Source organism: Neurospora hispaniola, assembly GCF_033458365.1.
Source record: "Neurospora hispaniola strain FGSC 10403 chromosome Unknown B0T23scaffold_1, whole genome shotgun sequence".
NCBI classification, from domain to species: Eukaryota; Fungi; Ascomycota; class Sordariomycetes; order Sordariales; family Sordariaceae; genus Neurospora; species Neurospora hispaniola.
The window spans coordinates 2,292,856-2,318,333 of record NW_026944406.1 but is presented as its reverse complement, the minus strand read 5'-3'; the positions used below and the strand labels follow the sequence as shown (position 1 = coordinate 2,318,333).

At 53.3% G+C, this 25,478-nt stretch overlaps 8 protein-coding genes across 8 annotated transcripts; 2 read left to right on the top strand and 6 right to left on the bottom strand.

The window, feature by feature from the left end:
• Positions 1-653: 653 nt before the first annotated feature.
• B0T23DRAFT_12688 (HAD-like domain-containing protein) lies at positions 654-1,634 on the top strand. The gene is made up of 2 exons (XM_062832126.1): positions 654-801; positions 870-1,634. Exons 1-2 carry the CDS (start codon positions 793-795, stop codon positions 1,599-1,601), a joined length of 741 nt encoding a protein of 246 aa, XP_062696889.1. The 5' UTR covers positions 654-792; the 3' UTR covers positions 1,602-1,634.
• On the bottom strand, positions 1,634-3,573 carry B0T23DRAFT_12658 (tRNA A64-2'-O-ribosylphosphate transferase). Its single transcript, XM_062832122.1, has 3 exons — positions 2,922-3,573; positions 2,800-2,834; positions 1,634-2,730 (listed from the first exon to the last, which is right to left on the bottom strand). The coding sequence occupies exons 1-3, from the start codon at positions 3,248-3,250 to the stop codon at positions 1,667-1,669; spliced, it is 1,428 nt and encodes a 475-aa protein (XP_062696888.1). The 5' UTR covers positions 3,251-3,573; the 3' UTR covers positions 1,634-1,666.
• Positions 3,574-6,953: 3,380 nt separating this feature from the next.
• Positions 6,954-7,454, bottom strand: B0T23DRAFT_400891 (uncharacterized protein; the record flags this gene model as incomplete). The annotated part of the gene is made up of 3 exons (XM_062838535.1): positions 6,954-6,996; positions 7,081-7,158; positions 7,384-7,454. 3 exons carry the CDS (start codon positions 7,452-7,454, stop codon positions 6,954-6,956), a joined length of 192 nt encoding a protein of 63 aa, XP_062696887.1.
• On the top strand, positions 7,404-10,617 carry B0T23DRAFT_369531 (uncharacterized protein). Its single transcript, XM_062836522.1, has 2 exons — positions 7,404-8,052; positions 8,155-10,617. The coding sequence occupies exons 1-2, from the start codon at positions 7,889-7,891 to the stop codon at positions 10,289-10,291; spliced, it is 2,301 nt and encodes a 766-aa protein (XP_062696886.1). The 5' UTR covers positions 7,404-7,888; the 3' UTR covers positions 10,292-10,617.
• Positions 10,618-10,630: 13 nt separating this feature from the next.
• On the bottom strand, positions 10,631-14,932 carry B0T23DRAFT_349310 (protein required for hyphal anastomosis). The gene is made up of 5 exons (XM_062836035.1): positions 13,738-14,932; positions 12,689-13,680; positions 12,325-12,622; positions 12,137-12,266; positions 10,631-12,064 (listed from the first exon to the last, which is right to left on the bottom strand). The coding sequence occupies exons 1-5, from the start codon at positions 14,663-14,665 to the stop codon at positions 11,104-11,106; spliced, it is 3,309 nt and encodes a 1,102-aa protein (XP_062696885.1). The 5' UTR covers positions 14,666-14,932; the 3' UTR covers positions 10,631-11,103.
• Positions 14,933-15,114: 182 nt separating this feature from the next.
• On the bottom strand, positions 15,115-16,955 carry B0T23DRAFT_369527 (uncharacterized protein). Its single transcript, XM_062836521.1, has 2 exons — positions 16,524-16,955; positions 15,115-16,382 (listed from the first exon to the last, which is right to left on the bottom strand). The coding sequence occupies exons 1-2, from the start codon at positions 16,547-16,549 to the stop codon at positions 15,371-15,373; spliced, it is 1,038 nt and encodes a 345-aa protein (XP_062696884.1). The 5' UTR covers positions 16,550-16,955; the 3' UTR covers positions 15,115-15,370.
• A 2,302-nt stretch (positions 16,956-19,257) lies between these two features.
• B0T23DRAFT_12594 (uncharacterized protein) lies at positions 19,258-21,874 on the bottom strand. The gene is made up of 3 exons (XM_062832107.1): positions 20,759-21,874; positions 20,314-20,685; positions 19,258-20,194 (listed from the first exon to the last, which is right to left on the bottom strand). Exons 1-3 carry the CDS (start codon positions 21,643-21,645, stop codon positions 19,411-19,413), a joined length of 2,043 nt encoding a protein of 680 aa, XP_062696883.1. The 5' UTR covers positions 21,646-21,874; the 3' UTR covers positions 19,258-19,410.
• A 3,246-nt stretch (positions 21,875-25,120) lies between these two features.
• Positions 25,121-25,477, bottom strand: B0T23DRAFT_391877 (uncharacterized protein; the record flags this gene model as incomplete). The annotated part of the gene is made up of 2 exons (XM_062837972.1): positions 25,121-25,282; positions 25,337-25,477. 2 exons carry the CDS (start codon positions 25,475-25,477, stop codon positions 25,121-25,123), a joined length of 303 nt encoding a protein of 100 aa, XP_062696882.1.
• Position 25,478: the final 1 nt, after the last annotated feature.

The window sequence follows — 25,478 nt, the reverse complement described above, 5'->3', positions numbered from 1 at the left end:
TGCACGTTTCTTCAGGAAAAGAAAGGTGTACGAGAGGGGGTGCTAGGTGCTCAGGGTGATGTGAGGGGTCAGAGCAACATTCAGAAAGTGATCGAGAAGATCGATCGAATCCCGTCTCGAAGGTTCAGCAGTTTGGTGGTTTGTCAGTGTGGTCCCCGAGCGCCGAGCGCGGCAGTGATGTGTGATGTGGTGAGGTGGAGTTTCAGGAACGGACCTCGTAACCGTGGTCAAGACCGGCGATGCACGAGTCCGTCCTGTCCTGTCCTGCCCATTGGTCCCAGGGGTCCTTCCTTTTTGTTATTGTTCTGTGCCTTGGACTTTGGCATATGTAGTGGGTTAGGAAAGGAGACCGGGAAGTAGGTAATATCCACATGTTAGGGATTCAGTAAGTACACTAGAGGTAGTTCTTTCTCGCTTACCTTACGTAGGTAGGTACTTCAAGCTTCTTTCTCCCGCTCTTTCCTTCCTCTCACCATTTACTCCTTCATCCTCTTATCCTCTCTTCTCCCAACGAAACGGCTATTATTTCCACCTCTAACCTAACGCACTCACCCTCGCTCTCTATCCTCGCCTCTTCGCAGACGTGCCTTCACTCTTGCTGTACACGACTTTTGCTCATAGCTTAACTTGCTTCGTGTTTACGTGATACCCATTTGCTCATCACGATCATCCTTTCGGCTGCTTGTCTTAACCGAGAACTCTTGGAGATCACGGCCGAAGAACGCTAGCGACGTCATCATCTAAAGACACTTTCAGTACCCAACGCAAACGATCAACTACCAATCAGTCAAAATGGGCAAGGCAAGAGACATCCCCCCAGACCAAATAGATTTGTACGAATGATCTCTAACAGTTAGTCCGTTACGCAGATCAACACCCTCCTCTTTGACTGCGACAACACCCTCGTCCTCTCGGAGGAGGTTGCCTTCGAAGGCTGCGCCGACCTGATCAACCAGATCGCCGCCACCAAAAACATCCCGCTCGAAAAGCCTTTCACGGGCGAATCGCTCATCGTTGAGTTTGTTGGCCAGAACTTCCGGGGCATGCTGCGCTCGCTGCAGGAGCGGTACGGCTTCCCGCTCACCGATGAGGAGTTGGAGATGTACGTGAAGAAGGAGGAGGACGTGGTGATCGCCAAGATCCAGGAAAAGCTCTCGCCCTGCCCCAATGTCGACGGCGTGCTCGAGCGCCTGGCGGCCGAGGGCAAGTACGAGCTCGCGGTTGTGAGCAGCTCGGCGCTGCGCCGCGTCAAGGCCAGCATTGAAAAGGTCGGCCAGGACAAGTACTTTGGCGACCGAGTGTTCAGCGCGGCCACGAGTCTGAAGCCGCCGACGAGCAAGCCCGATCCGGCCATCTACCTGCACGCGCTCAAGGAGCTGGGAAAGAAGGCGGAGGAGTGCCTGGCGATCGAGGACAGCAAGAGCGGGACGCTAAGCGCGGCGAGGGCGGGCATCAAGGTCATTGGTTATGTTGGACCCTACAAGGCCGAGGAACGACTTAAGATGGAGAAGGTCCTGGCACAAGCGGGTGCTTCTATCATCATGAGGGACTGGAACCAGTTTGAGGGGTACTTGGCGGCGATCGAGAAGGGTGACTTTTAGAGGGCGTTTTTAGATGATATCCATCGTGTTTTCTTGGTTTTGCATTCAATTAGAACAAATTCCTTTCAGTTCCGCCAGTCCATCAGGAAACTGTTTACGCTCTGAAGAGTTGCCCTGCTCGGGTTGGCATCGGGAAATGCTGTCATGATATGACCCAGCTTCACCCGAATGGAAGCCTTATTGTGATTCTGCCCCTGGTCCGCTGCAGACCTGACGGTCCCAGCCGAGTCGACGAAGCACCAGCAGTAAAGAGCCAGTGCTACTCCAACCGACAAGTCCCTACCAGACTCGCACAACAAGACAATCTCTTTGTTTGCGCCTTTGCCCGTGCCCGTGCCCATCTCGGCATCGGCATCAGCGCATTCTTGCAGGAACCGCGAGACAAAGTCGCAAATACTCGGCAGTGCCTCTCTCAAGAACCGGCTCGCAGTCTTGCTCTTCCCCAGCCCAACCTCCATATGCCTCTTCGACTTCTCCCACGTCTCCTTTTCCGTCGTCTTCGGCACGAGACTAACCACGCAAATGTTTTCTTGGGAAGAAGAAGTCAGCGCCTTCTCCTCAGCCGATAACGCACCCACCAACAGCCTCGGGGCAACCCTCTTCAGTTCCCCCACCGCTTGTCCGCCCGCCTCCGAATTCCCAACCAGCATCTCTATCAAGCCCGGTAAATCCCCCTCCGGCGTCTCCAACAGCTGTCTCTGGTTCGCCCAAAACAGCGGCGCCGTCAGTCCGTGCGCCCAGTTCTCTGTGTCATCACCCGCGCCCTGGATATACCCTTCTTCACTCATCTCCGTACCTACCACCCGGCGGGAACTGGTGCAGCAGACGACGGGGTGGAAGGAGAGTTTGATTTCATCGACCATCTCGGGAGTTAGTTCGTCGTCTGGGGTCACCCAGAGGGGGCGGAGGGGTTTCTGGATGTTTTGGCGGAGGGAGGGGATATCGGGTTGGAGAGCGAGGAGGGAGTTGAGGAAGAAGGGAAGGCGGGAGGACATTTGAGAGTGCTCGGAGGAGGAGACTACAGTGGGGGGGACGTGGAGGGTGTGGGATTGGGGGTGGGAGGGGAAGAGGGCCTGGTTAAGGACGGTGCACCAGATTGGGATTGTCTTGCTGAGGGCGTCGGGCATGCCTGGATAAGCGGTCAGTCCTGGGGGTTCGCTTGTTGGTATATGGAGGTTTTAGTTTATTGGATACTTACGCTTGCCTCGCCGGGTTGAGTCCACGATGATGCATCTGTGGTGGTGGTCATGACATGATTGTTAGTGTAAGAGAAGCGAAAACTTGCACAGCAACAACAAGATATACGCAGGGTGTACAAACCCATCATTCCGCCCAATGACCTCCAAAAGATGAAAGTTCAGCCTCCTCGTGCTAAACTTCCACTGGCCCGTGTGCCCATCGGTGCTCTTAAAGTAAGCCGACGACCTCTTCAGTTGGGGATCAATATACCAGCTGCCGCATCGCTCATTAGCCACGAGCGGAAGGCCGAGAACACCAGCTACCTCGTGCACGAAGGCCGCATCGTGCTGTATGGACTTGAGCCGATTCGTGATGGAGAGGTTCGACTTCTTGAGATCTCCCAGGATCTTGGAGAAGTTGTGGTTGGCTTGCTCCGAGAAGACAATGTCTGCTAGGGTGGGAGCCGGCATGATGTTTACGGCCGGCAGGTTGGCCGGGCCTTTACTGCGTAGCTTATTACGGGCTTATGCCGGAGCAATTTCGATATCTCTTCTGGGTGTTGTATGAGCGATGATGAAAGCTGGACCATACCCCGTATCGAGTGGAACAAGTTCCGCGATGCGATGCGGAAATGATCCCGCGATGAACCTTCAATGTTTTTTCCTTGGCCCAAGGATATGGCCCGAAGTCTTGTTTTTGTGACCGACTGTTTTTTTTTTTTTTCAATATATTGACCCCGATATTGTGGCTTGGATTTCTTGGTGTTGAGGAAGAGTTGCGTAACAGAATGGATCCTAGTCGGCACTGAAATCCGCGATTTCCTACCTAACGTAACGGAAACTTTACAGAAACACTTCATTGCCAGTGAAATGTCCCGGTCTTGGCTTGTAACAGAGGGTAGATTCTTACGCTACTGTACGTACCTGCCCGTACACTACACTAGTGCAGTATGTACAGTAGTGACCCCAAGCCACTGTGCTAAGCCTGTTTCGACTCCACACTTGATCGATTCCACACGGCGGGTGGCCGGGAGCTGGGGACCACATGCGCCTGGAGGTAGGGACCGGGCTCGGGGATCCCGATGAAAATGGCCTGGGGACATGAACACGTCCGAGTATGCCTCGCAAGGCTGACCGGACCTTTTTGGGGATGAATTGTCTCGAGGATTGTCGTCTAGATATCGGGGTTGAGGATCTTGATATGTATGTAAACAAGACTGCCCGTTGCTGTCAAGATTCCACTCGCTGCAAGCGGAACGAACAACAGCGATTTGGTGGATATTGTCACAGGGCTGCTCTTAGCACTGTTACAAAGGTACGCCGGATGGTAGCCAAGGGTAAAGAGTAGAGGTGGTCAGCCATGACAAATTTTCCCAAATCCCGCTCATTTCGATATCACGCTGGAGCTAATCAAACAAAAAACATGGAGGCACATATCAATCAACAATCATGGGCGATCTTGTTCAATGTAAGGATGAGATCTGGAAATCAATCAGGGGCACTGATAACCGAACGACCCCACATTCTTGACGACGAGGGGAAGAGTCTGGGCCGCCACTTTCTTTGCAACACCATCAACGGTTGTACATTAGTCGAACGAATCACAACTCTCTGGAAAACTTGAAACTGCCTTGCAGCCAAACGAAGGACCTGAGTTGCTCCCCATTCTGACAACAACAAGAAGCTTGGTTCATACAAACATCGGCTTTTCATTTGGCCCCAGTGAATTCAAGCCGTCACCTCACTACACTAGCAAAATAGTTGACCGTTTCTTTTCGTATGATGGTACGATCGATTGGCATTCGGAGTTCCCGACAGCGTTCTGCTCGGGCCAAGCTCCCGTACTGGAATTTTAGTGCACTACTCAGCGGGATGTAAGCCAGCAAAACAGGACGCAGCGGAACCTATCTTTTTCTCCCCTCGCCCGCGCGGCTAGTCAAAAATCCCCAGACGGGAAGATGTCCGACTTTCTCATCGGTAGCCCCAGACCTCGCTGTCAGCGAACTGGGACATGTTCTTACTAGCGCTTCATGATTTTTTGGTTTATTCGAGATCAATGCACCGGCCCGACGAGCCTCTCTGTACGGGTTCATATAAACGCCCGGAACAACGACAAGCGGGTTGATGACTGCCGAGGATCAAATGTCAATCAAGATGAAACCGGCGGGCATACTACGGCAGTGACAATTTCGACTGCACGGCGAAACATGCAAGCCAGCTTCGTGGACCTCATGGCTGTCTTTCCCCCTGTATCAGGTACGGGGTTGTTGGCAAACAAACCTCGGCTCCCGGCCGCTGCCCGCACCGTGACCGGCCGCAGCTCGGCTCCGCTCTGGCCAATTCTGGCCAGTTTCCCACATTCAAGAGAAACTCGCCAGCAGATACCCTGCATAGAAGCTCGATAGCACGACGCAAGCAGCCCGGCGGCGACGATGCTCGAGATCAGTCGAAACTATCTACCGCCTTGCTTTCCTGCCGAGCCCTTTGTCAAGATAAGCGTCTTCGATTGCGAGATACCGCCAATTTAACACCCCCGCCAATCGCTCGGCATCTGAAGCTGGAAATCATTGGAGGCACAATCCCAGACGAAGCCTTGGAAAACTGGGGCGTCAAGACCAGGCCAGAAGATATGAGGAAGCTCGTTGATTGGTCGTGCTGGAGACATGGCACGGGTCCTAGCTTCGCCGCAAGATCATCGAGGTTTTGACGTCTGTCTTTCTGAAGCCATCGACACCTGCTCTCTTCGCTCTTCATTGGTGAGAAGTCAGACTGCGCAGGAATGTGCACTTCGCCTACGCCCCCCGGCCGCACCTAGCGAGGCCACCCATTCCTTCGGGGAACCGATCACCCTGAACTTGGGGCTGATGAGGAACTGCAAGTCAACGGGGGAAGGGTCTGATGCTAGCCATTGAGAGCCTGTTCCATGGGAAAGGGTATGCAGTCGATGTACCTACATTCTCTGTCCGTCCTCTTGGGTTAATGGGACTGACTGGGTGCCGTTCGTACATGCGTTGTTGTCTTGAGAATGCGCAGCAAGCCAGGTCATGGCCCAATCATCACGATGAGTGAGCTCATCCGAGCCAACCAAGCCGCACCGCCGCCTGTGGGTCGTAGGGCTGGACTGGAGGGCAGAGCCGACGCCGGCCGGAATTCATATCATCAGTGGATCACCGACTCTTCAACCCCCCACACCCAACAGCGTCCATCGATGTCATTCATCATGGTCCTCTTTACTTACGCCGTCATTCCGTGGTGTCCCTAGTCTTCCGGCCTGTCACCGTCAAAACCGCATCACAATTTTGCGCAATGTCTGTCCATGCTTGTATGTGTCGATCTTCATCAGCTCAAGCCATGGGTGGTTCTCGTAACACAGACATGCCGGGGTAACTCGTGGTCGTTGTCGGACTTGCGTTGTAACTGTTATCCAAGCCTTTGCCGCCACATCGCGGTTACTATCATGCTGCCCTTTGTTGCGCAAAGGTGCGATTCCTAGGGGAAACTCGGACAAAAGTCGGTTATAGTGCAGTCGGATAAGCTCCGGCCGGATTTAAACATCCTGTGGCCCCGTGAAAGGCTTGCTTTCCCTAGCAGCCGACACTCCTCATGCGCGGCTTCCAGGGCGCTAGATGTTGAGATAACAAGTTGGCAAGACACGAACATGCCGTCATGTGTTTGTTGTGCTGAGAATGGCAGTGAAGACGCCGGCACATGATTTCGAAAGCCGGGGCAGCCAATGCGCGCGGCCGGACTAGCTAGCCTCCGCCTACCGGCACACAGCCCGGTGAGATCCTTGTCCCTCACAGAGGCAACCTTGCAGCCGTGTGGCACCCCATGTTCCACAAGCCAAACAGAAGCGGTGACCCTATGAATTTCTTTCCGTGCTCCCTGTGAGCAAATGATGATTATCTGCCTTTTTGCTTTGTCTTGCTTTGCTTGCCTTGCCTTCAATCCCACCAAGAGATCTCCATCAAAAAAGAAACGCGGGGTGAACACCATCCATTCAGTAGTATCTTGGGATCTGATGGAGGGAGGCATCATGTACCTACTTACCCCATTTCCCATCTCCAGGTTTTCCCCCATTGGGATGGCTTCTCTCAACACACGCTCCTCGCCCAAATCCAAGAATATCTCATATCATTACACATTGGCTTTTGGAGACTCATTCATCTCTCTCTTAAGCGAGAGTCGTGAGGGACTTGTTTCCTATCTTGGCGTCCCTATACGGATTCGAATTTTTATATTGTTTCGCACGAGAATACTTACAGCACATAGTTCGTTACCGTTACATGCCTCTTACAGACCCGTTTAATAAAGCATGGGTCAAATGGGTAGGGCAGCGTGGCGGAATGGCGGCCTGCATATGGTAGCGCATGTCACCCCTGGTCATTACAGTAGCGTAGCACAGGACGAACCACACGTGTAGACTACACATCTGCTAGGACGTTACTTGCTAGCTAGGTACGGGAGCACTACAAGAAACAGGGGGCGGGCTGATGACGAACTGGCTATTTCATGTGCCTAAATCGAAGGTTCATTGCCACCTTGACAAACCACGCTAACAAGTTGTATCCCAGCAGAGAGGTGTAGTACACTACTTACACTACACTACGTGTAAGAAGCTCTTCCCCCCCTTGATCTGACCCTTCTCGTCCCGTCCTCGGACACTCCCAGACATGGCCGATGAGGGTGTCTTTAAGAAGTCCGGGATCCGCCACAGCTGCTCCCATCCTGGCCTCTCTCTTGTTTGTTTCCGTTTCTTCCACACACAAATCTTGCAAGAGTGACACCGACGTCGGCGTATCACCTCGCTGCTGGCTGCTTGCTACCAGCTACTAACAAGCCAGATCCATCCCGTCGTTGTTAGTTCGTACGTGCGTCTGATCGCCAGCAGTTCCACTTCATCCCGAATTCGACGACATAGACTACATACACATCCTTACCTACTGTTTGCGCGCGGCGGTCCGATACATATACACGGGGACGAATCCGGTCTATTTCTTCGAGTCTTGAACGACTGCGATGCCGTTACTTGACACATGCGTTAACCCCCAGACCGAAATCGAATAGCGCCAATCAACTTCGAGAGATCGACGAGTAAACGCCGGCTTCATGTCATCATCACCAGAACTTGGCCACTCTCCTCAATTCTCTAGTCTTTCATCCGACATGATCGCAATATCAGCTATGAACGACACAGCAGTTGACGCTTCACAAAGGCCAAAGCGGGCGAGGACAAGCAAGCCAAAAGTCAAGACGGGTTGCAGCAACTGCAAGTACGTACAGTGCCTTGCGGGCGCAGAAAATTGATGCATAAGTGCATGCAGATTGGTACCTTGAAAGCATGAACAAGATGCTAACAAGCCCTTCACGGCCAGGTTGCGGAGAATTAAATGCGATGAAAAGCGGCCGGCGTGTTCCAACTGTGTTCGTTCCAGGAAGGTCTGCACAGGCTACCCACCTCCGCCCCGGAGCGCGAGGCCATCCGAAGTAATCAAGATTGCGCCGAAACCAGGACCGGCACCACCCACACCTCTTCCTGGCCGTGATGCGCCCATCCAACTTGCCCCACGCCGAGTGACCAAGTACCAAAGACGACACACACCTCCGCAAACACCACGAGAGTCTGCCGCCACCGCCGTAACACTCCACCGATCGCCGGCCGCGAATGTGCCATTTACCGACAGGGAGGGCTTGTATTTCCAGTTGTTCCGCGAACATACTGCCAACGAGCTTTCGGGATTCTTCGATTCTGGTTTCTGGTCGCGAACTGTCCTACAAGAATGCCACTTCGAGCCGACGATCCGCCACGCCGTCGTGGCATTAGGTGCCCTGTACAAGACTTTAGAGAAGACGAGTGAGTCGCCGCCGGGCTCACCAGCCAGCGATCGAGACCCCACCGACCTTGCCATGACGCATTTCCGAATGGCTCTGGAGCAATACCATGAGGCCATCCGCTCGCTCATCAATACGGCAGATCCCATGTCTAACCGGACGAGACTGATGGCAAGCGTGCTGCTAGCATGCTTCGACTCGTTCGTTGGCGACCACAAACAGGCCATTTTCCAGATCCAGACAGGACTTCAATTGCTCGAGAAGCTGCGGGCCGAAAGGAGGCGGGCCTTCATCACCCAGCCGGGCGAGCCCGTGGAAGACGAGCTGATCCAGATGTTCACCAGGTTGGCAATCCAAGCCAAGTCCTACGACATGGCTTTCCACTTCCCCCAGCCTTACGTTGTGCGCTTGACACCGATCGAGCAGGACCCTTCATCCCCAGCTTCCGATGTTAGCTCTCCCGGCTCTCAGTTCCCAGATCCCATCCCAGACCGCTTCGCTTCCGTCATAGAAGCTCGTGTCGCGTGGGACAAGCTATGCGAGCGCATATTCAAGTTCACCGAGACCATGTTCAAGCACGTCCCGAACGGTCCCATGGGGCTTTTACCACCGAATCTCAAGCGGTACGGCCTCGGCTTCAAGCAGGATCTCGACGCCTGGTCGGAAGCCTTCGAGCCCATCCTCCAGTCGCGGACAGCCCCCAGCGTGACCACCCAGGAAAAGGCCGCCATCGCCGTCCTGAAAATGTTCCAGATCATGGCTTTGATCCTTTTTCTCATGACCTTCAACGCCAGTGAGATGCAGTTTGACAACTTCAACAGCTACTTCAAGACCATTGTCGACCTAGCCCTGGAAGTAGTAGGCGACGAAGAGCGGCGGGCAGCCGCCAAGCGCTGCCCCGATCCGGATTTCTGCCGGCACGGCCATGGCCACAATACCAGCTACGAGCGAGCGCGAGACATGTTTGGTGGGCATAATGAGTATGCGGCCCGGCATATCAAGCCGAGCTTCAGTGCCGACCTCGGGATAGTGCCGCCGCTGTTCGTGGTAGCGACCAAGTGCCGCGACCCGGTGATTCGAAGGCAAGCTATCCAGCTCCTCCGCAGTAGTGCTCGGAGAGAGGCCATGTGGGATAGCGAGCTGACGGCGAGGATCGGCATGTGGATCACGGAGATTGAGGAGTCGGATGATTTCAGCATGATCGTCACGCCAGGTAGCAGTCCCGTGGCAAGCTATTCGCAGATGTCCATGTCCATGCCCATGTCTATGACTATGGATGAGTCTGCCGTGGTGGACACCATGGACGGTGCAGCAAGTGGAAGCAAATCCGGAGTGGTCCGGTCTGATAGTAACGGGAGTGCGAATGGGATTGCGCCAACGAGATGGGGAAGGCGGACGGGGAGTTCCACTTCCAGCACCAGCACCAACACTACGGCGTCCGGGAGCAGAACTCACTACATTTGGCCAACACAACAGCAGCAGCAGCAGCAGCAGCAGCAGCAGCAGCGGCAGTTTGCGCCGCCGCCGCCAAAGGTCATCATCCCGGAGGAACGGCGCGTGATGGTGAGGGCGGTGGAGTTTGACTTGCACAAGCGGACGGCTACGGTCCAGCTTGGCACGAGAGGGTTGCGAAACGGTCAGATGGATTTGAAGACAAGGAAAACGAGTATTACGTGGTGAATAATCAATATCTTGGATACCCCAGCAGAGAAGAAAGAAAGAAAGAAGCAATAAGAAAAAAAAAAAAAACTAGATTCAAACAGATAACTGGGCCTTTGGTCTTTTCTTGTGTCATTGTTGTTGCCATTTTACTACTGATGTTCTCCGATATACCCCTTCTTTGAAAAACAATAACAACGTCCTGAAGATCTATCTCTAAAAAAAAACGAAGAGACCAGGGATCGCGATTCAAAGTGTATTTCCTGCCCCCAATGACAGAAAGCGAGTTTTTGCTGGAAAGGGCCAGCCAGCCTGGACCGCCATTTCATGTTACGAGGACCCCCCCCCCCCCCCTCCCCCCCCTCTTCATTGTATTAGATGTAGCTTGGCCTAATAACATTAGCCATGGACTTTCAGTCCCAATGAAAGCAGATCAGAAGTTAGTCCGTCCTGTCCGCCTCGGCTCTCTGAACAATTAGCGAACATAACAATAACCAGTGTGACTGATGTTACAACTAATTCCCAATCAATAGTTCCGCTGGAGACCTCAAGGTGTTAGGAGAACGCTGCGGGATGATTGACATCCTCGTCGCATCCACTTGACTATATAACATCATTTAATCTTTAACGGAGAAGGTCCGCCATCCTCGTCCCCTTACCCAAACCCGTCTCTCTTCCCCCATGTGACTCAACGCCTCCAAAGCCCTCAACGTCCCGATGCGTGCTGAAGCAAGACGCATAATAGTATCAGCATCATCAAGCCCTATACCCGATTCCTTCAATTCAAGCATAATTTCGCCCAGAGCAGAAAGATCATGGTCAAGTAAGGAACCCTAACTCCACCCCATCGAGCTCTCATGCTCCGTCTGCGCCGCCGCAGCAGCAGCCGCATACTCAATCCCCGCCATGCCTCCCATACCGGGCAATCCACCGATTCCCATGCCCATTCCCATTCCGGGCATCCCCATCATCGGCTCAGCACCACCAGCACCATCCATCCCCATCCCTCCTCCAGCCATGATCCCCTCCCATCCCATCCAATCACTCTTCTCCAGCTCCCTCGTGAAAAAATCTCTCTCCTCCCTCATCGCCGCCGTCACCTCGGCGCCCATCCTTTCGGGATACCGCTGCACGTTGAACCAGTGCGTCAGGCTCCTGAGCGCCTGCTCGAGCGGCAGCGCCTCCTCGACCTCGGCGTCGACATCCGAGCCCGATAGCCACTCGTCGCGCAGCTCGGGGCGGCAGTGCAGGTAGATAGCGGTGATGACACGCATGTTGGACTGACGCCACTTGCGGCCGCAGTAGGGGACCTGGTTCTTGAAGAGCTTGAGCGTGTAGAGGCGGAGTTCCTGCTGGGGCACCTTGAGGGACTTGCGCAGGATGTTGGAGGACTTGTAGTGCACCAGCAGGAGGTTGCGGTGGGCCTTGTGCTTGCAGATTTTCTGCATCACGCGCAGGTAATTGATCAGGGAGAAGAAGTTGCGGCGGGAGAAGTCGGTGATGGGCTCTTTGGGAAGCGGGTTGACGGGGTAGCCGAGCTCGTCGACCTCGGGGCGGCTGGGGACGCCCGAGTTTTCTGACTGTTGTTGTTGGGGCGGTTGCGAGGATATGAATTGGGATGAAGCGTCGGGTGGTCCTCCCTTTTCTGCGCCAGGAGGTGAACGGTTTCTCTTAATGGCGGGAGGCGCCGCTTCGTCTTCGCTCACATCAACGTCTTCGAAGTCGGTCGCGGTTGGGTTGATGAGACCCTGCTGGGAAATTGCGCCGGCACGGGAACCACAGAAGTAGAAGAAACTGGTCATGATGAGTTAGCAACCGATATTTCCGGAGGTAGTGTACTTCGCCAAGGAGACGAAGCAATCTCACCTGTGCTCTATCCTGTCGGTCTTGCTCTCAACCACCTGCTGCACATCATGCAGAGCAAACAGCTTCAGCACTAGAGGAAGATAATTAGAGTCCAAGAGTAGCTGTGTGAAGTACTCGAACTTGAGGATATCTGGACACTCGATCGTCAGCGATGCGGTCGTGCTGGTCTTGGTCGCATGATTACTTACGAGACAGCTTTAGCCACTTCAACAATAGGATCATGATGCCTGTCACGGCCTTCGCCGCAATTTCTCTGCTCCTAGCCTCATCTACATTGTCATCCGAGGGGGAGGGAGGGTCGTTGCCAGCATTGTTGACATTACTTTGACCCCGACCCTGGGGCGGCCCTCCGCTAACACGCCCATTGTTCTGCGGGGCACCAGGATTTTGCTGTCCAGGTTGCGGCTGAACTAGACTGCTGGCGATAGCAACAATCGCCTTCAGCAGCACAATGACTAGTGACTGCAGATGAGGGAGAGCCTCTTTCTGTAAAGAGTAGCAGAGTCAGCAAGTACCGTAAGACAGAAGCATAAGTCACTCATCAAGACTTACATAGAACTCCTCGACGGCCTCAAGACGATGTTTGATATCATCATCCACAGGCCGTGGTCCCAAGTCGATTTCGTGGCCGAGCTTATCTCTCTTCTTGTCGCTTTCCTTCAGTAAGCCCAGCTCCTCCTTCTCCTCAAGTGTAAGTTCTGAGAGATCGAGTTCGTCAATGAGGTCCTCATCGACACCTTCCCATCCACGCTCAAACTTGAGGAATCTCTCGCGCTCTTCCCAGAGCTGCCTGGTAGCTCGTGTCATCCTGGTTCGCGTGGAGAATAGTTCGCCAGCTTCGATAATGGAGGCGGGAACATCGCTTCCCTCCCACTTCCTGCCTACCAACAGGTCCTGTAGTCCGGCAACTCCCTTTCCGCCAGCGCTGTTGCTGGTGGCGTCCAAGGGCGGATACATAAACGGAAAGTTTTGGTTAGTCTGGTAGTTTTGCTTCTTACCACCTTTACCACCGACACCCGGGCTCGGAGGAGGGGAGGGCGCAGGAGTCGCGATGTGAACCGGCTGATGGAGAATCGAGGCGGAGGCGCTCTGGTTTGGTGGGCCGGGAAGGATACCGTTTTGTCCATTGTTCCTGGTTGGGTGGTTAGGTAGCGGAGGAAGGATTGACGTCTGCTCTGCCTCGAGGGGAATGGCACATTGGGGCGGGATATATGACGGATACTTGGATGTGATCTCTTGCCGGAACACATGGTAATCGAGCGGGGAAGCAGTAATGATTTCCTTGTCCTTAACGTCGGAAGGTGTTTCCGCCGTAGCCTTTTTGGCCTCCGCGATGTGTTTGGAACCGCCGAAAACAAGGAGAAGTGACTTCCAGAACAAGAGGAAAACCTGGGAACTCATGAGCATTCGATGTTGGTTGGCCGCGCCCGGGATTCCAAAGGTAGTTGAACCGACCTGGGTTTGGGGGAGAATGTTCCTATCGTCCCATCGAAGTTTTGCCGTGGCATGCAACATGAAGTGAACCAGATTCGGGTTGAGTGCAACTGCCATATGTTAGCAACTTAACAGAGCGCCGCCATGTGTTAAAAGGGACCTCGTACGTAGTTCCTTGCGGGCCGAGGCCATATCCTCAAGGTCGTCTAGCGTCGTTTGCAAAGAGATGTACAAAATGGTCATCAAATGCATCAGCTCCTCGGCATAGGCCTGCACTATCTGGCCAACGTCTCCGTCGTCCGCCCAGAATGGCTCGAAGGCCTTCCTCAGCGCATCCCACATGGGAGGAATGCCACCACACTCCGCGAGCAGCTTGACGCCTGCCTTCATGGCATCCAGCTGCTCCTTGGTGGCGGCGGACCTGACCTTGTGGTCCGCAAAATTGGGCAGGCTCGCTGCCTTGACAGTCTCGGCCCAACGTCCCAACACTATGTACACGAGCGTGCCGATAGCCTCGCCGCGGGCCGTCTTGTCGGTTGACGTCTGCAACTGTTGGACGGCGTTCCGCACGAACCTCTGCCTGTCGTCGTCTCCGACACTGTCCCAGGTCTCATCCTCCCCGAACATGCTTTCCCATGTGCTGTCAAAGGCCCGGTTGGCCGTGTTCAGGCGCACCCATTGCCAGAAGTTATAGAGGAACCACTCGTCCACCTCCTCCTCGATGGGGCCCACATCAGTGTAGACATAGTCGTAGGCGATCGGCTCGGACTTGGGGAACTCGGCAACGATCCTTCGTAGTTGGGCTAGAGATAGGGAGTCCTGAGGTTGCGCCGACGCATTGTTGGCGTTGCCGGAGCCAGCACCGGAGGGCACTGGCGGCGGAGGGTTCGACGGTGCTGCTGGAGGAGGGGCCGAAGGCTGGTTTCTGTGGAGGGCCGGGCGAGCTGGTAGGGCTGGCGCATTTGGCCTGTCCGAGAGATCGGCCACTTGTTCGGAAGTGGTGCTCACTGCATCGCTGGCCGGTTTGGCGCTTTTCTCTGCGCTGTCGCCGGAAGAGGAGGTGCTTCTCGACCAGAGCGCGTTCATCATGGTCATGGAGGGTTGTGGATGGTGGGGCAGACGGCGGCTGCAACTGCGAGTGCCAGTGACAAGACCGCTAAACTGAAGAAATCGGGGTGTTTTCAGGGGTTGGAGGTTTGTCGTAACTCGTCAATAAGGCTACCTCATGTTTGTTGATGATACTGTACGATTGGTGCTGACCGAGAATATCAAGAAGAAAACATGTCCAGATGATGATTCATGGAAGAAATCAATTCAAGATACTCTTTCCTCATGCTCAACTGCATGCACTGCAGTTGCTACAGTGAGAAGAGCTGAAATGATGCGGAGAGCTTGCCGCGTCGTCCCTGCCGCGTTAGGTACCGCCTGCCGCCTGTGATTGGTCGAGTTACAATGCGATGCCATTGCCTCGATACTTGTGCCTCCACCGACACCTGCTTGTGGCTCAACAAGTGCAGAACCTTGATGGATAGCTAACCGTACTACTCTTTTTTGGGGTGCTTCACTTGAGACGGAGGAGGTGTACATAATATGAGGGCTGAGTACCGCCAAAACGCTGAGTGCTCGGATTATCCCCCGTATGAACCTGGGAAGTAGGTACCATACCGAGAGCGTGGCTACAGGGCTTCAGGGGTTCCTTTGTCTACAAGAGGCAGTCATCGCTTTAGATGCATTATCTTCAACTCCCCAAGCATCACCACGAGCATACAGGCAATTATCAACCCACCACCAACAAGTCGGTTACTCAACTATCTTATTCTCCTTCTCATCCCCCTCCGAATCCGAATCCTGCCCAACCGCAGACATGGCATCACCCACCGAACTTCCCGCTTTGCCTGCCATCTTCTTCTCCTTCTCCTTCTGTCTCCTCTTGAGCTTCTTCTCCCTATTCAACCGCTTCTTCTTCTCCTTCAAGTGTTCCTCCTTGGTCATCTTCTGCTTCTGCTCCGCCTCCTCCTTTTCCTTCCTCGCCTTCTCCTTGATCCTCATGGCAATTCTCCCCTTCTTTCCGAGTCGCTTCTTTTTCTTTTTCTGCTGTTCACTCTGTTGTTGAACTTCGGTCCCCGTGGCCACCGGTTGACCATGCAGAGCTGTTGCTGCCGCTGCCCTGTCTGCTTTCTTGCCCTTCACTGTAACGACAATCTTCCTCACCCTCCACGGCACCTCAAGTCCCCACGCCCGCTGCTTGGCCCAGTTCAGAATGTCTTGGCTAGTCACGGCTGCGGCCCGGAACTGTTCTTGCTCCTCAGGCGTGAGCTCGCCGCGTATGTAGTAGGATATAGGTCGGTCAGCGATAACCGTCTCGCCTGCGCCATCCTCTTCGTCCTTGGAAGGGAGGACGATCTTTTGAGGGGCTGAGGTGGAGAAGAGGCGAAACTCGAATTCGGCGGCTTCTTCCTCCTCTTCGAGTGGCGCCTGGTCTTGCATTGGTGTGTCCTCTTCGTCACTTCCATCATCATCCGAGGACTCGGCGTCACCTTGACTTGTTTGCTTCGTCTCCTTCTCCTTCTTCTGGGGCTTCTCCCTGGCCACCTCAGGTTGCTTGGCCGCAGCTTCTGTCGGCTCTCTAGCCGCAGTAGTGGCATCATCATCACGCGCCGCACCGTCATCAAACTCAACCTTCAGTGAGAGCAAGCTAGAGAGTTTGGCATTGAGTAGCTGAGCCTTGGCTTCCACTTCGGCTTCGTCCGCTGTGTCCGGACTGGAGCCACGATCGGACGTCCCTGAACCGAAGAGCTCATCTCTTCTCACTCTGTTTTTGGCAGATCAGTAAGAAGTTATGTACAATATATGTGTGTACCGTGACAAATCGGAGGTGGTCTGACTGGTGCAAATATTGGATACGAGAAAGGCGTTTGGGGAAGAAAAAAAGAAAAAGAAAAAAAAGACTGACCGTTTTGCGTCAGGTACCTCAAACATCGTTCTCTCGCAGAGTTTCTTTCAAAGAATGAAAAGCCTCGTGGAATGTGGAATTATGCTGAGCCGAGATTTGTGCCACTGATGATTTGAGTGAAGGGAAGAAATTTTCAACGAGGCCCGATAGTGTTGAAGAGCTAGCTGGCAGGTCCGTGATGCCACTGTAGTCGCAAAATAAGGGGCGTAAGTAATTGAAGCCGTGCAATCACGATCCACCAAACCAATTGTCACGAACGAGCGAATTGGTGTTGAGAATCGGGAAACGCAGGCGCGCGACATGGATTGCTTCTCATCGTCGCTGTGCACTCCCCAGTCAGTGCATGTGGAGGTTGGCAAGGGCCAACCAGCTGCCAAGTTTGTGGGCTGTCATTCGGTTGACAGCTGTCCGCTGCTGCTGTCCTCAACTTCCAGCACCGGCAATCCGTTCAGCATTTTGCCCATTTTCAAAACTTGTAGATTGAGAGACCCCCCCTTAATAACCTCCCGGCATGTCATTTCAATGTACTGCCTCCCTCGAGACTTCAGGCTTTGAACACCATGTCGAAAAATGTTGTCTCGCCGTCTCTCAAATGAATGATTTATATCTCCGTTCGCGGTCGCCACTGCATCACTAGTGATTTTCTACGCGAGTATCATCGTGACGTCCGCAGTTATCTATCTACCTGAGAAGTAAGAGGCTCAAACAAGACCCCCCCATGTGACTATGCTACACCCTTGTCACCACCACCTTGGTCGCCTCAAGAAGATGCTGTCTTTCTGCCATGGTCAAGGGCAGCAGACGAGAGATGTAGATGAGATCGTGTCCCTGAACACAATGGGCGGCCAGCCGAGGCATTTTCCACCCGTTCATTCAACTACATGCTTGTCATCTTGCCATATACATACCTAAACATCAAGAAAGGAGGACGTTGTCAATGACGGTATTCACGTATGGTACGGTCCCGGGTGCCAGTATTTCAGTATCCAGCCCCTGTGACAGCTGTGCACCGAATGGAACGAACGGTTTTGTTACACACGTAGGCTCATAGATGGAAATTCGCAACCATCAATTCATAGTAGAATTCGAAGGTATCCGTCATGTATCGTCGGTTTTTTTTTTTTTTTTTTTTTTTTTAATCTCCTGTCCAGCTAGGTTGACGGAAAGGTTGGGACAGGTTGGTAACACAGCATTCTATCATGTACGTAGAACCTACATACCTACCCAACTGATAAAATCCGGGGGGGCCTGAGGGGTATGGAGGTCTGAGGGAAATAACCTAGAGGTGGGCGCCTGACGGAGCACAAAAAGAACACCGACAGAAGTTGTCGCTGAAGTTGAACCTTGAACTTGACGGGAACTTGAATATGCTATGTGTAGCATACATGGTAAGCCAAACCTGTATACGTATGTTTTTGTCTCTAGGTACGGTATGTACCTATGTATGTAGTAGGCATATCAGGTAGAAAGTACCTAGCACCTGCCAGATCAGGAGTGGTCAGTTGATTGATATACATACAAAAGGCCAGCCAAGCATCTGCTGACCTCCACGTCTCCTGGTGGTGGCGGCAAGCTTCTTTGTCTGTCTTGCAAAGCTGTGGGACGTGAGATGCAATGTTAAATACATATCTCACTTGTCAAGTCTGCAAAAAGATAGGGGAAAATACGAGAAGTTGGTCGGGTTGGATGGGAATTTTTGGGCCATTGTGGTTTCATGTACTTTCCAGATGAAGAGGGGCGAGTAAATGGTAAAAAGCGTTGACAAGATGACAAAGGAAATGGTTGAATGAGATATAGCGCTCTAGTCACACGAGTTCATGTCTCATCTTTCCTGGTTTTCGTCGCCGAACTTCTCACCGAGCTCGTACACCTATATCCTTCAGCACTTTATCTGCCTTTGACCTCCATTTCCACCCAGGGACTCGGTCGTTACCGTGAAGCTCGGTTAAGCAACCATTATAGCTGTGACCAAGGGGGAGGAGGGACACCTGGGAACAGAAAGCCATGAGCATGGAGAGACACAACATGAGCGAGTGCCGTGGGAGCGTGATATGATGAGCTTGAACGATGTGCCCACTCTGCAAAGTGTGACTGTGATTACCTACGCCGGCCAAGGCTGGGTGGGAATCAGTCGGTGCATGAAAACGCAGATAAAGGGGGGGCTTATAGCACTCAGGAAAGCCGCCGTCAATTAAATTTTTTTTTAATCTTTTTTGGGTTTATTATGCGCATATATTTTCCATATTGATCATGCAAACACAGGCAGATCATCCCCGGAGGTAATACTCATTGTGGTATTTGGAGTGGTATCGATTGGACGTTGAAAATACGCAAGAAGAACGGAAGACAATGACAGATGAAATCCCTCCTGAATGTATATCATGCAGTGAAGCCAAATCACCGCCCGCAACAGAAGCACACGAAATTTGTACAGGGACGTATATGTGTATGTACGGATATAGAAAAACAGAGCTCTTGGTTGAGAAACATAGAACCGCAAAGAGAAAGGTATTTTGGATCAACAAAAAATCAAACTGCCGCCGCCATCCTGGAGACATGCAGACTCCTTTTCTAATCCACATGCTTCCTCGATCTCTCTTTTGACGCCAGGCGCACCCCGCCAACCAGGTAGTGCGCTGTTTCCAGGTCGGTCACCGGCATGTAAAACTGCCGAGCTGCAAACCATCCATAGTGTCGTTGATTAGCCCATCATGAATGGGATTGAGACACCAATATCCACCACTGTTTGACCGCACGCCCCTTTTTGAGCCTTGATTTCCAAGCAACAATTACCATTTATGACGCCTTCATCTCCTCGTTATCATCAGCCTAAAAGCAACTAGGAGCCTGGTATTTCAGTCGTGGATCCAAACTTCGTTTCCTCTTTTTACGTGGCGTTCCATGCATAGTGGTTGTTGCCATACACGCCTGGCACTGGTGCACCCGAGTGCGAAGGCTGCGAGTGCGGCTCCGTTTTCACACCTGTAGGAAAGGAATAGGACCTGTCACCTCCGTTCGTGTACGATGAAGTCTGCCCCTCACCGGCAGTGCTGGTCCAGGACTGAGATGGGGGGAAGTAATCCCGCGGCGGAGCCGCACTCGTAGGCGCAGACGCTGGGGCAGAGGCACCTCCTTCTTGAGATGGTGTTCCGTAAGCGCCCGACGACGCCCCGCCTGCTCCTGCACCTGACGTAGGCGGATGATGTTGCGATTGGGGACTTATATCACTTGAGCTGTTGCCAAGGTACGAAGGGGGGCCATAGCGATACTCGCCCGAGGACGTCTCGTTAGTGAGTGAGCCATGGCTACCGTGGCGAGGGCTCTTTGAAGGACGGGGATTGCTGTCCACATAGCGCGGCACGTTAAGCGAGCTGTCCGCTGTGCTCGGCAGCGAAAGATGCGGCGGAGGTGCCGATGCGTAAGTTGCGTATTGTGTTCGGATGGGGGCCGACGGTTGTTGGTCTTGGGCTACCATAGAGAGTTGCATAGAAGGCATGGAGGTCTGCTGGATAGGCATCTCTTGGGGCTCGGCCGTGTAGCTGGGCGCTCCAGAAAGGGGCATTTTAGGATAGGGCTCGGGGCCGGCCATCGATGTTGTCGGGTAAGAGGTCGATGCTGGGTTGTGTGGCATCGACACCTGACTAGATGGGTTCCAACTTGTAGGGTAAGAACTGCTGACCTATGTTAGCATCACGTATCGTTTTCCTCTATCAAGTCAGGACCCTAGTGAAGCTAGCATCACTGCCTTGAATATGCCACACCTCCGTATCTTGAGATTTTGTTGACTTACTTCGAACGCATTTGCATAGGACTCTGGGGCATCTGCTTCGCAGACGTGAACGTGAACGCTGTTCTGGGCAAATCCATGCTCGAGACACGGGGTCTCGAATCATAAGGAGGCTTGTTAAGCGCGACAGCTTGCGCAACAATTGAGTGACCGGTTTCCACAAGTGTCTGTCCTCTTGAACCAGCGCTAGATCCCAACAGCGGGATCTCCTTTCTCGCTTGGAAATTCCGCGGGCTTCTTCCTCGGACAACAATCGGCGCAGTGGTAAGCTCCGAAAGCACAAGTTTCGTACCATTCGCCAGGGTTCCATGGAGCTTCAAGTGTAGGACGAAGTGTTGCTGTAGTTCCTTCCGTCTACCGTTGTTGGCCGTTGCGCTAGATAGGAACACATCAGCTTATTGAACATAACGAAATCTGGAGTGAGTGGTGGTTCTGAAGTGGTACTTACATCCTAAATTGGAGTCGACGCCACCCGATAGGATAGATAGCGTAGTGATCTCCGCCATTGTCTTCCTCCTCTTCGGACCAGGGAATCAGAGGAAGTGATGGAGGTTCTTGATCGGGAGCTTGGTTGACTTCTGGTGAGTTGGGTGGGGGCGTCTTCCAGGGAATGACGATTAGGCGCACAGGGTGGCCGTCGACAGATTCGATTGCCGAGATAGTGACTTCCATGTTCTTGATCTGGCTGGTCTCGCCCGTTTCTAGCATGACAGACAACGGTATTTGAGGAAAGCAGATATTGCCGCTGATTTGAAACAGGTTGCGGCGGTAGCAGGTCAACTCGGCGTTCAAGACATTGCCGTCGCCAGGCGAGGGAAACTCCGACAGAAAGAACATGCCGTGAAGTTGAGCTTCGATTTCGATTTCGTGAATCCGCCCTTTGTGGTCGACGATGGTATGTTTGTCGCCAACCTTCTTGAATGAGAGTAGCTTCTGGTCGTGATTCATGGCCGGCTTGTAGTCATCGCGGAGATCTTGGACCATTTCCGTATAGGGAGTCTGGTCGACCTGGGAGTAGCTGCGCTTCATGCCGGTGGTGATGCTGGGGATGTTCATCAACGAAGGGTGTGGATATCTCTCGTAGCCATCGCCATCCTCCTGGGCAGGCCGTCCATGATGGTATGGTGCGTTGTGATAGTCCATCGTGTGCTGACGACTGCGAGGGCGTACAAGATGTGAAGAAGCCGCCGATCCTACTGGTACCGAAGACTCTTGAGTGTTGTACCGACCAGTATTCATCTGCACCGGATTCCCGTAGTTGGGCCAGATGCCTCCGTGCTGAGTCTCAGCTCTCAACTCTGCCATACTGACCGTGTATGTTGCTGTCGCTGACATGGGCAGCTGTCACTCCTCCAAAGATTGCTCGAAGGTTTCCTTCACAGAAAAACCCCTTCGAGTTGCTTAGGTTGGAGGATAGTTTTGCCTAGTAGTCTTTACTCCTCCTCGTGCGTTGTGGGGCGAAAGAGAAGAGCACCAAAGAAGATGTTTGGAGGAGAGATCGAAAGAGACGCCGTCTTGGTTGATCTAGGAATAAGAAGGAACGACAAGAGGATCGGATAACGAAAGAGTGTAGTCGTAGAAGAGCGCGGTGGTGTACATATGTATGTACTTGTATCAAGCCAATAGTGCCACCAATGGTCAAGAGGACGGTTGTGAGAGGAGGGTTAACTTCGGCACTGTCCCGGGAGCTACAGGGGGTACGGAACAAAACCAAGTCGAAGTTAGCGGCTTTCACGAGGGTGGGATGGTAGGGGATTGTTTCTAACACTCTCGCACTTGCAGAAACGATCCAACCGTACAGGGAAGGAGGTTGAGGGAAAACGAGACGATCTGGCAAGCAGGGCCGCGACCCTTGCTAGTCAAGATGGGGTATGATATCAAGAGCTAACGGCCCATTTAGCCCACAGAAAAGAGGAAAAGAGATCGAGTTCAGAATCCAGCACTGCCCTCTGATTTTTCATAGCAGACAGTGTTATGCTCTGGGTCCCAATCCACTGGGAAATGAGCACCAAAGCTCTCTTCATGCCGGACACACACTGTTTCTCAAGGCAGAGTCCATGAATGACCTCGGCATCGCATCCGACATAGGGGGAGGTAATTGAAGGAGACGAGGCAGTCTGACCCTTGGTGTCATGAAGTGTGATGATGGCTTTGATCCTCCTGACGCAAAGAATTTGTCAGGTAGTGAGTTCAAGCTACTGTACCGAGATACACCACTCGGGCAACTGCAATTCCTGTCCCCCTTCATACCCTTCTACCCCTCCGCTCTGCCGGACGAGGAAGAAGGAAAAGAAAAACAGTGGTACGCTAGTTTCGAGCTTTGGCTGCTCTGACAACGGTGGAGGGGACCTCTGGGACATGGACTAGCTCAAAGAGGAACCGGCTTCGTAGCGACAACGGCATGGGGGTGTAAATAGAGACGCTGAAGGAACATCTGGCCAAATAACCCAGGCGATCAGAGAAGAGGATGAACAGGTGTGAGTGCACTTTTGCCCGTCTCCGGCTCGTCACCTAGAGGAGCCGCCAACCCTCGTCGCCGCCTCTCGGCCCGTCTCCACTGGCTTCACGCAGAGTTCCTCTGGCCAATCCAGGGTCAAGCTAGTAACAATGGCCCAGTCAAAACATTGTGTAAGTGATGGACCAGGGCGAATGATTTTAGCAATGCATAACCCTTTAGACATCTTTGGGCAGAGGTGAATTTCAGAGGCCCGCAATTTCTAGAAGACCGTTGGGCAAGAAACGCGCATGCTGCTAGAGGATCCTCACTTTCTGTGGTTTCCAAGCAGAGCGGATTTGAGTTGAATGACTGACTGAGGGGGCACGGGGGGAAGGGCTCAAGAGGCAGAAAAAATTTGGTTCATGAGATTACCTTTTGACCAGGGTCCACGGCGGAGTGTTTGGAGGGGCCAATACGGCCCCTCTCCCAGTCTCCCCCAGCAACCCAGGCCCCCAGCATCTTTGGCCCAGCACACTCGGCTGGCGAACGAGGACAGAAAATTTATGGAACCCCTGCTTCCAGTCGACTGGAAGACCGACCTGTTCCTATCGCAGAACCTCGTTAGCCAACCTGGCCGGGTTGAACACCGAACAACCGCACGGCCGCGATCCCAAAGGAGGTATAAAGAAAAGCAATATCAACGGTCGTTATATAGGGAGCTCTGACCAAAACTGTGGATGCATCATCTCACCCTCGTAAGTGGACTGGTGGTTCCAGACGAACCCAAATTTGTAAACTATACTAGCGTAAAGCGGGTTGGGGACATGCTCCTGCTCCTGACAAGCTGTTGACGGAGCCGAGACCAGATGAGGATATGGGGGCCGGCCGTGCTATCACAACGTGAGGCAGGACCGCGGCAGCCGAAACACCCTTTCTGTCTTGCACAACCTTCCCAGCGGGTCTACGGGCCACTCCGTATGTATCTCAAAGGGGGAGGAAACACAAAGGCCCTGTACATATGTGCTTCGTTTGACACTATCGACGTGAAGAAGGAAAAAGAAGCACCAGGACATGGGGGATGAATCAGACCATGAAAGCACGGTTGAATGACCTCGAACATGACCGGCCGGATGTGTTGGGCTTTGGTCGCCCTGCGCGATAACGAGCATCACTGGTATGATTCGTCGTTCTCTTGTATTGACAGCTTTGATAGACCATGGTTTGTCGTGAAGAAGGTTTGCGACATCAGCACATTAGTTCGATTGAATGGCAACTGGCTGGCGGCCGAGCGAGCTTGTTCTTTTTGGTCCACAGTCCTGCTGCCTTGATTCCCTTGTTGTGCGATGGGTGGCCCATGAGTAGTGTACGGGTAAATTACCCCGATGTGTTCCGAATCTCGGCAGAGCAACCTGACAAGGCACTTGAACGGTCGCGGCCTTCCTATGACGGGTGGGCCGATCTAGCAAGGACTGGGGAAGAAAGGTGCTGTGTACTGTCAGTGTACACTACATCCAGCATAGTGCGATTTTGGCTTGCGGTTCGGTTCGCAGGGAAGTGAAATGCGGAGGTAGGAAAAACGGCACCACTTGACGACATTCCCGAAAGGGGGTAGGGGGTAGGGGTACTCAAGCTTCAAGGGCTCAAGAGATGATGGGGGCCTGGTAGGGTTGTGCCTGGAACCAGGGGGGAGAGGGGCCGAAGAGGGGGTCCGTGATGGAGGCAGGTGGCTTGTTGTCGGCAGGTACTGCGAAAGTAACCATCCAACGCAAGGACGGCGTTGACGGGACGAGACGGGCCATCAAAAGTGTCCATTTCTTTTTTTTGCTTTTCGACTTGTGTGCCTCGCAGCAGCCATCGACACACCAGGCCTCGACCCCTGTTTGGGCGCCATGACCATCAACCAGCGTCCACTGCCGCCGTGACGCAGCCAGACAGCATTGGCACCCTTCCTGTTCACTACATCTTTCTTTATGTACTCGACTGCGACTGGCTACTGGGCTGACGAAAAGGAGTGTAAATGGTGGACGAGGAGCCGTACGTTGAGGTGTAGCTTAGATAGTCTCGCATCTGGCGTTGGTGACACGACGGGAGCACGTACGCAATACAATCTGCGCATCTTGGCATCTCTTCGGCTGGCCTGTGTGTAAATATGCACGTAGTATAGTACTGGCTTTCCGGAGCGTGTGTTGAGCTTGCATTCCTACAGGTCAAGGGCATTGGGTTCTGAGTTGGGTTGGGAATGGCAGACATTCGACCAGTTAGGTGGTTTTGTGTTGATGATATCTGGCTGTCCGGTCGTCGCCGTCATCGGCTTATGTGTATGTACAACCATATCTCAAAGTCGAGATAGCTGCCCGCCATCTGAGGTCCGAATCAGACGCAGTCATGCCCTCGGGACTCCTTGGCGGCAGCGTTGGGACGAGATTCCAGGCGTTCAGGCTGATGAGCCCAAAGATCCCGTCGGGTCATGACGCCGTCCTCAAGGCGAGAGAGGTTGAGACGGCTGGAGGGGGAAAATCGACAATTTGACGAGATCTGAAAGAGGACAAAGGGCACTGTCAGGTAGGCACAACATCATGCAAGACTGACCTCAAAAGTGCCCGATGAGGCACCCCGGCTCATTAGGCCGCTTGCCCAGTTGGGGAACGAAGCGCCGTCGCTCGCTCGTAGAGGTGCCGATATTCGTGATATCTCCCGCCAAGGATTGAAAATCATTGACGAGGTCGGCATC